General features: G+C 43.6%; 1 protein-coding gene across 5 annotated transcripts in view; it reads right to left on the bottom strand.

The window, feature by feature from the left end:
- Positions 1–2,815: 2,815 nt before the first annotated feature.
- The window catches only part of MTA3 (metastasis associated 1 family member 3), a 229,532-nt gene continuing 219,814 nt past the window's right edge, over positions 2,816–12,533 (bottom strand). For 2 of the 5 annotated variants that reach the window (XM_053311426.1, XM_053311435.1), the window contains exon 19: positions 2,816–7,108. In XM_053311426.1, the coding sequence (XP_053167401.1) occupies positions 6,958–7,108 (151 nt within the window). In that variant the 3' untranslated portion in view covers positions 2,816–6,957. The remainder of the gene's footprint in view (positions 7,109–12,533) is intronic. The other 3 variants (XM_053311430.1, XM_053311452.1, XM_053311443.1) reach the window with 3 other exon arrangements.

The raw sequence follows: 12,533 nt of genomic DNA, 5'->3' as shown, positions 1-12,533 counted from the left end.
CTTCAGCAAACAGCTGCTGGGAGAGATGCTGTGCTGAGATAAATAGGAACAGTTGTTATCTCCATGCATAGAGGGAAATACAGATGTGACCCCTTAAAGAGAACCTCTTTCCCCAGTTGGTAAGCCTTTGACCAACATAGCACAGTACCCAAGCTCCTTGTATTACCATTGCTGGTATCTGTGATCTGGGTTGCTCAAAACATGGCTATGGATACCACTAATATTTTAGAAGGAATATAGATTCTGAGGGAGACTGGATTTGGGGGAGAAAACATGGAAAGTTGGGGTCTGCCTGGGAATCTAAACTATGAAGAGTGGCACAAAGATGCTCCATCTTCAGATTTGGCCAGCTGATAAATACAAATTATTACTGATGGCAGAAGAAGAAAAGATGTGGTGACAGCCAACGACCTGGATGGCTTTAAGAGGGGTTTGGATAACTTCATGGAGGAGAGGTCTATCAATGGCTACTAGTCGGAAGGCTATAGGCCAACTCCAGCCTCAAAGGCAGGATGCCTCTGAGTACCAGTTGCAGGGGAAAACAGCAGGAGAGACGGCATGCCCTTAACTCCTGCCTGTAAACTTCCAGTGGCATCTGGTGAGCCACTGTGTGACACAGGATGCTGGACTAGTTGGGCCTTGGGCCTGATCCAGCAGGGCTGTTCTTATGTTCTTAAAACACCATCCTATGGCTCAGAAAGGAAAGATGTTAAATGCCAGCCAGTTTTATGACATTCTCTGGTCTCATCAAGGGCTAAATTAATCTTGTACTCCAATAATTTGCATTCCAATTATTATTACAGAGGCATATTTAGAGATAACTTGTTTAACTTACCAGCATATGTACCACTGTTCTGAGGTCATTTATCTCAAGAAACAGAAACAGCTGGAGTATTAGTAAAAGCTGATAGAAAGTACCTCTGGCCACTGCTTCAACCTGAGACACAAGGAAGAGGTTTGGATCCAGAAGCACTCCCAGACTGCGTCCCTGTTCCTTCTGGGAAAGTGTGACCCCAACCAGAACAGGCAGATCAAAACTGTCTTCTGAGTTCCAACCCTGCACAATAATAATCTCCGTCTTATTTGGATACAGTCTCAGTGTGTTATTCCTCATACAGCCCATCGTTGCCTGCAGGCAGGTATTTAGGGAGGTTATGTCTTCTCCTGATCATGTTGACATGGAGAAATAGATTTGAGTGTCATCAGCATACTGATAACACCCTGCACCAAATCTCCTAATGATCTCTCCCAGCGGTTTCATGTAGATATTAAAGAGCACTCCATAGTATGGAGCACTGTTCCCTCTAAAGTGTGTGCATGTGTATGTGCCCACAAGTTTTTGGATGTCCCCTCAGTTCATTTTAGATCCCACTCAGGTAGAATCAGGAAGACCTCATTCTGAATGCACATGCGCACACAGTGCCTTGATGCTGCCGCCCAGAACAAAACTCATCCCGCACAGAGATGGAAAAAAAATATTAGAGGGACCACTGGTATGGAGCCCTGAGAGACACCATTAACAAGTTAATGATTTGAAGAACTGTCCAAGTGACACCATCTGGAATCTTCCCGAGAGTTAGGAGCGGAACCACAGCAAAGCAGTGCCTCCCACTCCCAACCCTCTTGGACACACAGAAGGATACTATGGTTGATAGTATCGAAAGCTGCTGAGAGATCCAAAAGGACCAACGGAGTCTCCCTCCCTTTGTCAATTTTCTGTTGGAGAGTAAGACAGGATTAAGTATGTGACCAGCAACGTGCATCTGCCCCAAGACTGCTTGGGATAGGCCCATAATTGTCATGGCCGCTATGAACTTCTGCACCTCCCTGGACAGATTGGTCCTGAAGCGAACATTGAAGTCTTCCACCACCATAAGCCTGGGAGATTCCAACGCCAAGCCTGAGACCAAGTCCATCAGTTCAGTTAGGGACTCTGGCATCAGGGTGATCAGTACACCAACAGAAGTCCCAGTCTATCCCTGGTCCCCAAACTTAAGTATACACATTCAAAATGGTTAGACACTTCAACAGGAATCCTGGTAAGGGAGATGTTGTTCTTGTAAACCACAGCCACTTCACCTCCGCACCCATGTCCTCTCACCTGATCGACAGAGTACCCTGTAGGGAGAACCTGGAACCAGACTGAGCCACCAGCCTCCCCCAACCAAGTCTCTGTGATACATACCAGGTCAGCCCCCTCATCTATAATCAGATGGACACACAGGTAGGGTGGGGGTTTCATCTGAGCCACTTCTCTATACACAGCCCAAACGATACTAGTATATTTGAGCTTCATATAAAGGAGAAGTTTGGATCAGGAAAAGGTGTTCCTGTGTGCTGGGAGAGGGGAAAGGTGTAGTGATGGGATGTGTGGGACACCAGTAATCTTCTTTGGGAAACAACCATTTTTGAAACAATTCCATTTAAGTTCATCTTCTCATTAAAACTAATGAGTAGACTTTTCAAAATGGTGGTAGACTTCTCAAAGCAGAGGAGAAAAACATCCCCCCTCTTATCACTCCTTCAGCATGACTGTAGTGGATCATATAAAAGGTAGTTAAAGAGAGAAATTTTTTAAGTCATCTTGGGCTTTCCCTCAATAATGGCTTATTTTGCTACTTTCATGCCTGAATGGCAAAGCACTTGGATTAAAAGTCATAAAGGAACATTTGAGTTCTTCTGTGAATTCCCATACTTGATGGTGCCTGCCTGGAATGGCACTTTATTTTTTGTTAAATTTATATACTGCCTTTCATTAAAAACAATCCCACTTCCTCTTGGTTACTATGCAAAGTCCTGTTGCACACACCTCACGTCACACAGAACACCCAGTTTATTTGATGTTGGCAAGGCTCAGTTACATGCATTGCTTGGATCTGCTTTCTGTTAAACAGATGGAGTTGATCTTAAGGGGATAGCATGTGGGATTGAGAGAGTGTGGCCTGGCTAAGCATGCCTCTTCCCTAAGTATGCCTCTTCCCCAAGCATGCCAGAAGTGGTCTTGGGGTGAGGTATGTGAGATTGTGTGACTTACAGACAAATTCATGGAGGACACATCTGTCAATAGCTGCCAGTCTAGTCTTGATGGCTATATGCCACCTCCATGTTTGGAAGCATCATGCCTCTGAATACCAGTTGCAAGGGAGCAATGGTGAGAAAGAGGTATGCTTTCATCTCCTAGTCAGCCGGAAAGGCAGTATCAAAATATGGTTGAGGACACCCCAGTGAAAGTCTATGAAGCTTCAGAAGTGCACCTAGGTATTGTTGGAGCCTGGACCTAAAGGTCTTTGGAGGCCCCTCTCCCCTGCAAATTAAGCATCATCATGCTCCGCCGGGCGACCACACCACCCAGAGCATTCTAAAGAGGACTTTGGGGCCCCCAGGGGCTGTAGAGGCCCTGGACTTAAGAGTAAGCACACCTCTGTGAAGCTTCAAGTTTCGGAGAAAAAATATCTGTGGGATAGTGATGGGAGGAAACGGTGTTCAAGTGGTCAAGTAATACTGCTAACAAAAGGGCAGAGAGGTTGCCTTGTGTATCTCCAGGCGCAGACATTAGAGGCAGATACCTTTGCACAAAGACTTTCTGAAGCCAGAGGGAAATGCAGTCCCAAACAAGATGCAAGAAAACTTTGTGTTGAAATCAGGTCACCACTGCATCCCTACAAAAAGAGGAATGAAGCGCATTAAGCTCAAAAGGGGTTGGCAGGAGGAGGAGCAGACTCTTTCCGCTGCCTGCACTTCTCTCCCCCCCCCCATGCTTTTTGTTATCAATGGCGAACATTTCATGCAGTTAAATGTCAGCATTACAGATCTGCCAAGATATCTGCTTAACTTGAAAGGCAGGCCTGATGGTCAGAGGCACTCTTACCCCTTGACTTAGGGGCTGAAGTCCAGGGCCTCCACAGCCACTGGGCTCCCTCACGTCCTCTTTAGTCTGTCCTGGGTGGTGTATTCCCATGGCGGAGCATGCAGGGGTGTATCTAGGGTGGGGCAGGCAGGGCATGTGCCCTGGGCGCCACTTGAAGGGGGCGCCATTTTTAAAATTTATAAAAATGGCCACCAAAAACAAAATGGCCTCACAGGCCTCACAGAGGCCATCTGAGCATGCGCAGTGGCCATTTTGTTTTCAGTGGCCATTTTAAAAAAAGAAAATTTATTTTTAAAAATGGCCACTGCACATGCTAAAATGGTCTCTGCGAGGCCCTAGAGGCTAGTGGGGGGAGGGGGAACCTTTGCAGATCCCCACCCCACGACCTTTAGGAAGCCCTCCAAAGGGGCTACAGGTAAAAATTTTTTTTTAAAAAAAAATTAATATAATATAAATAACTGTACACATATTTAGTTTGGCACTAGGAACAGAGAATCAGGGCTTGTGAATACTGAGCTGAAGCTTATGAGCTAGGATTGTATTCATTTGCTCTTACTTTGCTTCTTGTGATAAGTGAGTTAAATGTGATGTCTTAATAATATGGCTGCTAATGGTGAATTTGTCTTTGAATCAGTGTGAAATCCTTAGTATTAAGGCCCACTGGGAGTTTCTTGCTCTTTCTCTCATTTTAACTCTCTTTCTGAAATACTAGAATATATTCCAAGCAGTGACAGAGTTTACTCTGCATATCCTTTAATTATTTTCAGAGTATCTGGGAAAAGTCAAATTCTCCATTGATTTTTAAAACTTATGTAATATTGATGCTACAATGCATCATAGAGAATTAGACAGGCACTTCTGTTTAGTTTTCCAAGTACACCTCCACATGGTATTTGAGTATTTCATCAGCCCCAGCATACTGAAATTTGTAGTTTTCCAGAATTTTTTGGTCTGGCTACATCCACTGCTACATAGTTTTTGAAATATTAAAAGATTAACAAGCTTGAGTTGTATTTTTCAGCTGATATTATGGTAAAGTTACCTGAAAGATGGGAATCAGATGTTTGGACGGGGGAGCAATTTCAGTGCTTGCCCTAGGCGCTATTTTCCTTAGATACGCCTCTGGGAGCATGATAATGCTTAATTTGCAGGGGAGGGGGGCCTCCAAAGACCTATAGGTCCAGGCTCCAAAATTACCTAGGTGCACCTCTGCTGATGGTGTAGTGCAACAGGGTAGCTGCAGAACCACTTAAAACCACTTCTGGGCTGTCACGCAGCACTAACTGGTGCTGCACTACTGCTTGGAAGTGGTTTTAAGAAATTCCACAGCTACTCCATCGTGCTATACTATCAGGGCTGCCTTTCAAGATGTACAGCCGCAGCCAGTCCCTAATGCCAACATTCCAATAAGTGGAATGTTGGCCAACATTTCTGCCTGCAGGTGGGGTTCTACTGAGAGAAAAATGACTGAAAAGTTGCCGGAGAAAGTGTAGAGGTGAAAGGTTCTGCCCCTTCCCTGTTGGGCTACCTGGGCTGCTCTTTAAATCTTCTACCACCTTCATTTGGTCATGCTGCAGTCACATCTAGTTTTGCCTTAAAGTGGGGATTCTCAAACTTGGATCACCCGATGTTGGACTGCAACATGAATGACCCCCAGCCACAATGACCTTGGCCCTAAGCGGAAGATAGACCTGTGGATATCACAGGAAGGACAGTGTGGAAGATAACTGAAAGCTGAGGGTCTAGTTTTATAGAAATAAATGTTTCCTCTGTTTACTATAAAACTGGCTGTCACCATCAGTCAAGAAATAACCTGTCTGTCTAGTTTCTGGCCTCAAAATTATGGCACAATATCACTAAATAACGAGCAAAGCAGATTGTTTGTTGCATTGAAGAAATAACAGTCAGCCCTATAGTTACTAGCCACAAAAGCTGCCACACTGAAGTATTTATTTGTTTTTAGGTCTTGATAGAAAACTGTTTCCAGAAATGTTTACTTATGATGTCTGGATACCTAATTCAGACAATATAGCCCAACTTTCAGAACTTTTCACAATTTTGTATACTCGTCTCTTCTTTCGTTGTGCTTGGGTAGTAGTTTGCACCATCCTCATTTTCCAGGGACAGTCCCTATTTTTTAAAAATCTGTCCCTAGTAAATCACCATCCCTGTTTTGGCCCTATTTTTGTCTCTTCAGAATGCTTGTCCAATTTTCTTTTTTTCCACATGAGTTGCTGGAGTAGTCATTCTTCAGAATTTGGCTCCCTCCCCAGAATCTCCAGAAATTAAATTTCCAAGTGGGTAGATAGATGGTCTCTAGTGTACCTGCATGTAAATGTGTGCACAACACCAAGGCACTATGCAATGCACAACATATAGCAGGTGGAATTCAGTTCAGCAATATGTAATAGTGGGTGGGGGCTTGGGCAGCAATCCTTGTTATGAGAATTGGTTGTTACAAGTGTATACCTGTTTTCATCTGTAAAATGTTAGAGGATATGGATTTGGGTACATGGCATTTCTTAAGATCAATATGCATCAGGTTGGGCACCTCAGATCAAGGAAAGATAATGCATTTGGCATTTGTGCTTCAACAGACATGATTCTACGTTTCAACTAGTGCATTTTAGCCAGAGCTTCAGAAGGCTGAACAAATAGTATGCTATACATACATATGGATGGATTCAGATGGCCCGCATTATTTATGTGTTATTTCAATGATTCACCATGAGATAATCTTTTAATCTCTTATGAGCAGCAGAAGAAAGTTCATAGATAGCAGGTTAACAGGTTGCCTGAGCTACCCTTTCAAAAACTGCAGTCTCCATTTCTCATCCATGAGCAGCGGTTATTAGTGCACTGAGAAAGATTAAGATAAATCATCATATATTCTGGTTGTCTTGTCCCAAAACAGTCCTTCCAATTCAGGCAAATAAGCAACACTGTCTTATTCTTGAACAAAGGAAGATCCAGCCCCAGATTGTCTTTACTTTGCTTCACAGAAAGAATTTGAAAGAAAGAGAAGATCTCTTCTGCCTGATTTCAGAGAACTCTTCTGAAAATAACCACCACAAATGCCACCATTGCTGCTACTGTGGTGTCTTCAGCTGTGAATGATTGGTCAAATTCTCTTGAACCTCTTTGTGAGTCATATGGGACTTTGTGTTCCTCAGAATTAAAGTGCATGGGGTCCTACAAGCTCTTTTCAGCTGCGATCGAGTAAACTGTTTACGACGTTTTCTGTATGGAAACAAAAATAGACATATGGAGAAGGAAGTCATTTCTCAACAGTGATTTACAAAAAAAACCAAAATTGTTATTATGTCATGCAGAGGAGTACAGGTGGTTCATAGATATGGTAGGCTTGAATGAAGCAGAATGTATTCATATGCTTGCTAATTAACTTAGAATTTTATTTAATAATCACTTTTTGACCTCATTTATTGGTTATAAGAACAACTTGGTTGTTGCTTTCTCATGGCTTTCTCCCATGCTGTTCCAACAATATATGAAATAGCAAAACCACACAGAAAGTGCAAATAAAGTGGGAAGCTCCCATGCCAGCAGAACAGCACCCTGGGAACATTGTGGTGATCTAAATGATCTAAAGTTATGTTCTTATGTTCTTAAAGTAGCCATGTGATTTCACAGTTTCATCCATTACCACAGTAGTATAAAATGCAGCCATGTTACATCCCTGCCCGCCCCGCCCCATATCTATGCATTTGGGGCCGCAAAGACCTAATTCAGGAAAATGTATTGAAAAAAGTAATTAAGGTTGTGACCTTTGATTGAGTGATTGTTTGAATTTATCATATTAAATCCTTTTCATTGACTACAAGGCATCCCTGGTCAACTTTTTTTTAAAAAAAGTTAATTATTAGATTTAAAATTAGGATTTAAGTTTTAGTGCAAGTACTTATAATAGCTGTAGACAGCCATACTACTACCACATATGATAGATAGCAGACAGTTTCTTAGACAAGACCTTCCTTCACTTTATTATTTATTTATTTATTTATTTATTTATTTATTTATTTATTTATTTATTTATTTATTTATTTATTTGATTGATTTATATGCCGCCCTTCCAAAATGGCTCAGGGCGGTTTACAATTAAAACAAACCACTAAAACAATAAAGAGCTAAAACAAATTAAAAACAATATAACAACAATTAACCATTTAAAAACATTTTAAAACAACGATTAAACAGTTACAGTGATTAAAAGCCCCAAAATCAGGTTAGAATATTAAAACAGATTTTAAAACCCTGGAAAGCCAGGCCAAACAAATACATTTTAAGGGCTCTCCTGAAGGCTAATAGAGAATTCAAATTGCAGATTTCCACAGGGAGAGCATTCCACAGCCCCGGAGCAGCTATAGAGAAGGCCCGCCCCTGAGTTGCCACCAGACGAGCTGGTGGTAACTGGAGACGAACCTCCTCAGATGACCTTAATGTGCGGTGGGGATCACGCAGAAAAAGGCGCTCTCTAAGGTAACTCGGGCCTAAGCTGTTCAGGGCTTTAAAGGTAATCACCAGCACTTTGTATTTTGCCTGGAAACATATCGGCAGCCAGTGCTATTGTTTCAGAATAGGCATAATATCGTCTCTCCGGGATGCCCCAGAGACCAATCCGGCTGCCGCATTCTGAACTTATTGAAGTTTCCAAACTACGTGCAAAGGCAGCCCCACGTAGAGCGCATTGCAATAGTCAAGCTGGGAGGTTACCAGCTGGTGCACCACTGTTTTGAGGTCATCCTCCTCAAGGAATGGGCGCAGCTGTCAAATCAGCCAAAGCTGTTAGAAAGCACTCCTGGCCATGGCCTCCATCTGAGACACCAGGGTGAGGCCTGGGTCCAGGAGTACTCCCAAGCTGTGCACCTGCTCCTTCTGGGGGAGTGTAACCCCATCCAGCACAAGAAGATCTAACTCACTCCTCAGATTCTGAGCCTCCACAATGAGCACCTCCGTCTTGCTTGGATTCAGCTTCAATTTGTTCTCATTCATCCAGTCCATTACTGCCTGTAGGCAGGCATTTAGAGAGTGAGTGCCATTTCCTGAAGAAGGGAGGGAGAAGTAGATTTGGGTGTCATCAGCATACTGATAACACCCAGCACCAAATCTCCTGATGACCTCACCCAGCGGTTTCATGTAGATATTGAAAAGCATTGGTGACAGAATGGAGCCCTGAGGGACTCCATATAACAGCTCCCGCTTTGAGGAGCAACTGTCACCAAGCTCCACCATCTGGGATCTATCCGAGAGATAGGAACGGAACCACTGCCGAGCAGTGCCCCCTATTCCCAACTCTCCCAAGTGGCCCAGAAGGATACCATGGTCGATGGTATCGAATGCCGCTGAGACATCCAAGAGGACCAACAGAGTCACACTCCCTCTGTCGATTCCCCGATAAAAGTCATCCATCAGGCTGACCAAGGCTGTCTCAAACTCATAGCCCGTTCTAAAGCCAGTTTGAAATGGGTCTAGATAATCAGTTTCCTCCAAAACCACCTGGAGCTGGTTAGCCACCACCCTTTTGATTACTTTGCCCAGCCAGGGGAGATTGGCCTATAACTATCCATCGCTGAGGGATCCAGGGAAGGCTTCTTAAGAAGCGGTGTAACTATTGCCTCCTGCACACAGGGAGGCACCCTACCCTCCCTCAGCAATGCATTTATGATATTAACTAGGCCATCTCCAACAATCTCTCCGCTAGATCAAAGCAGCCAGGTTGGGCAAGGATCCCAAGAACAAGTGGTAGGCTGTACCGCTCCAAGCAGCTTGTCCACGTCATCAGGAGTCACAGATTGAAACTGATCCAACCTAACACTGCAAGAGGGATCACTGGATACCTCCCTTACAGACCCTGCAGAAATAGTGGAGTCCAGGTTGGCCAAATACAGGAGATTTTATCCGCAAAGAACCCACTTTCACACAAGAGAGAAAGTATCTTCAGAGACATATATAGAATGGCTGACATTCTAATGCTGAACTAACTAATTAGCCCCTGCTAACTGTACAAAGAGGCACCTTTTTAACGTGGTGATTCTCTTTATTTAGCAGGGGGAGAGTAACTGGCCCTATCCACACCCAGCACAGTACCTCCAGTGACTGTTGCTGGTGTCTATCTTCCCTTCAACTATTATTCTAGACATATGCAAACCTATGCTGATTTATTTGAATGATTAATTCAAAAAAATCCTCAGATTAATTAAGATGTCTTTAGTCAGGTGATAGCCCTGAAAATAATGAAAATAGTGGAATCCTGTTGTAAATCATGGCTGACATACTAATGCTGCACTTGAGAGAAGTTGCTGAGCCATTTAGCTGACAACCCAGACTACTGTGCAGCAAAAGTGCAAAAAGTGTAATTCCCAAAATGACTGTGACTTAGCACAGCTATGCAATCTTCATGCACTAGTGCAACTTTGTTCATTGCACAAATGCAGGATTAGGATGTTGGCCAATGTGTTGCATTTTATATGATTAAAATGCATATGTGTATGCTGATAACATCCAGGCCTGTCTACTGCAATGTGCTCTATCTACATGGGGTTCTAAACATAGTTCAGAAACTGCAACCAGTGTAGAATGTGGCAGCCAGATTAGTCTATATGTAATAATAGGTTATTACCTATAGGGCTCGAGCCCAGGGTATTTAAGAGAGCACCTTCTTGTTCATGAACCCCGCTGCCTATTACAATAATTGGGGGAGGTCCAGTTGTGCCTGCCACTGTCTTGCTTGGTGGCGACCAAGAACCAGGTCTTCTCTAGGATTTCCCCAAGGCTCTGGAACACACTCCCAAATGAAATCAGAATCTCTCTGTCTCTGGTTATTTTTAAACAACTTTTGAAAACACACCTGTTTCATCAGGCTTTTAGTTTATGATGTTTTAAAGTTTTATTTATGGTAATTTTAACCTGTTCTATATGATTTTTAGGTTTTAGTTGCTGTTTAAATTGTAAACCGCCCTGAGATTTTATATAGGGCGGTATATAAATGTATAAATATATATATGCCAGGATTCCCCAACCTCCCGCCATGGAGCTAATAAGCTATCCCTCTCACATTCATATTCAGTGTGGATAATCCACTCCTGTCCAGTATTTAAAACCATAAAATACTCAGGACTGTGATGATATAATTATTAGATATCAGTTTATTTTAATTATAATTATAATTATTTAGTTATAATTATTAGATATCAGTTTATTTTAGCATTGCAAACAATGCAATTGTTCCAATTCTCTGAAAAGCAGATTTCACATAAGAAAACAAGGCTATATAGATACCATTTATATATTAGAATTCCCATTTGATCATTTTTCACATTTACAAAAAGTAAACCTCTGCAGCTGTGGGGAAAAAAGTCAAGTGGGAATTATATGTTAATTATTAATTTAAATGTGAAAATTAAATAATGTAAACTGCTAACATTAATACACATCTCTCTGAATTGTAATAATTCCATTGCCATATATTGTTGAAAGTAAGCAATCCAAAACTTAATACATAAATTTCTGTTTAATACAATTTTCCTAATGCCTCTTCCCTACTGACTCTAACGATGGGTTCAAATGACATGGTGGCAAGTTTGTTCTGCCAGTTGCTGGTAGGGATGTGCACAAATGGTTTGGGCAACCACAGGCAGAGCAGGGATTGGTTTCTTTTATAAACAGGTAAGCAGGACCTTACCTGCTGCTCTGCTGCCCCACCACTTTTCTGGGCGCAGTGCTTGCTGTTCAAAAGCCACACACGGCTGCAGCACCCTCCCAGCAGCCTGCGAGTGGCGTTGGTACGCACATGGCCGCTACAGCCAGGCCTGGCCTTTTGAACAGCGAACACCATGCCCAGAAAAGTGGTGGGCAGCAGATGAGCAGTTAAGGTCTTGCTTACCTGCTTTTAAAATGAACCAATCCTTGCCCCGCCAAACCGGATCAAATATCGGCACCCGAACCAGTTTGACACTTCCCTAAGGAGGCGCCAAACCAGTTCAGGCACATCCTCAGTTGCTGCTTTCTTGCAAGTCCATGCTCCTGGTATGAGCTGCTAGTTCCTCAACTTCCATGTCATCTGAACCCAGCTGAATTGATGAGCAGCACCTTCCTTCCACCACCCAACATCTGTAACCAAGATCTGAAATTGGGTGGCAGAAGGAAGTGCTACTTGGCAACACAATATTGGTGGGTTTGGGGAAAACAGAAGGCAGGGAACTAATGGCTTCTGCTGGGAAGATGCACTCACTGGGAACATGCAGTTGGCAGAACCAGACTTGCTGCCATGCCATCTGAACCCACTCAACAGCTCACTGAGTAAAGCTTTACCATTTATCTATTATATTAATTCTCCTGGAATTTGCCTTTGAATGTGCGTCCCAGAGCCCAGCTGATTGGCTGGGCGGCGGGCATGCCTGATTGGTTGGGCTGCACCCAGGAGGATTGGTTGCCATGGTGGCAGCCTGACCATGGAGGCCAGAGGTGCCGGGCCCGGCCCAGCCTGCCACGGAGGCAAGGCCCAGGAAGGGGGGAAAGAAAGTGGGTGGGGGGGAGAAGTGGCAGTGGGGAGGAGAGGTGGTTGGGCCTGGAAGCAGAGACTGGGGCAGAAGCAGGGGGAGGGGTAACCGCCGGCCCCCAAGACGCACAGATGCTCTGGGCAGAGTCA

Source organism: Hemicordylus capensis, chromosome 1 (genome assembly GCF_027244095.1).
Source record: "Hemicordylus capensis ecotype Gifberg chromosome 1, rHemCap1.1.pri, whole genome shotgun sequence".
NCBI lineage: Eukaryota > Metazoa > Chordata > Lepidosauria > Squamata > Cordylidae > Hemicordylus > Hemicordylus capensis.
This window is presented reverse-complemented; position numbering and strand designations above follow the sequence as displayed.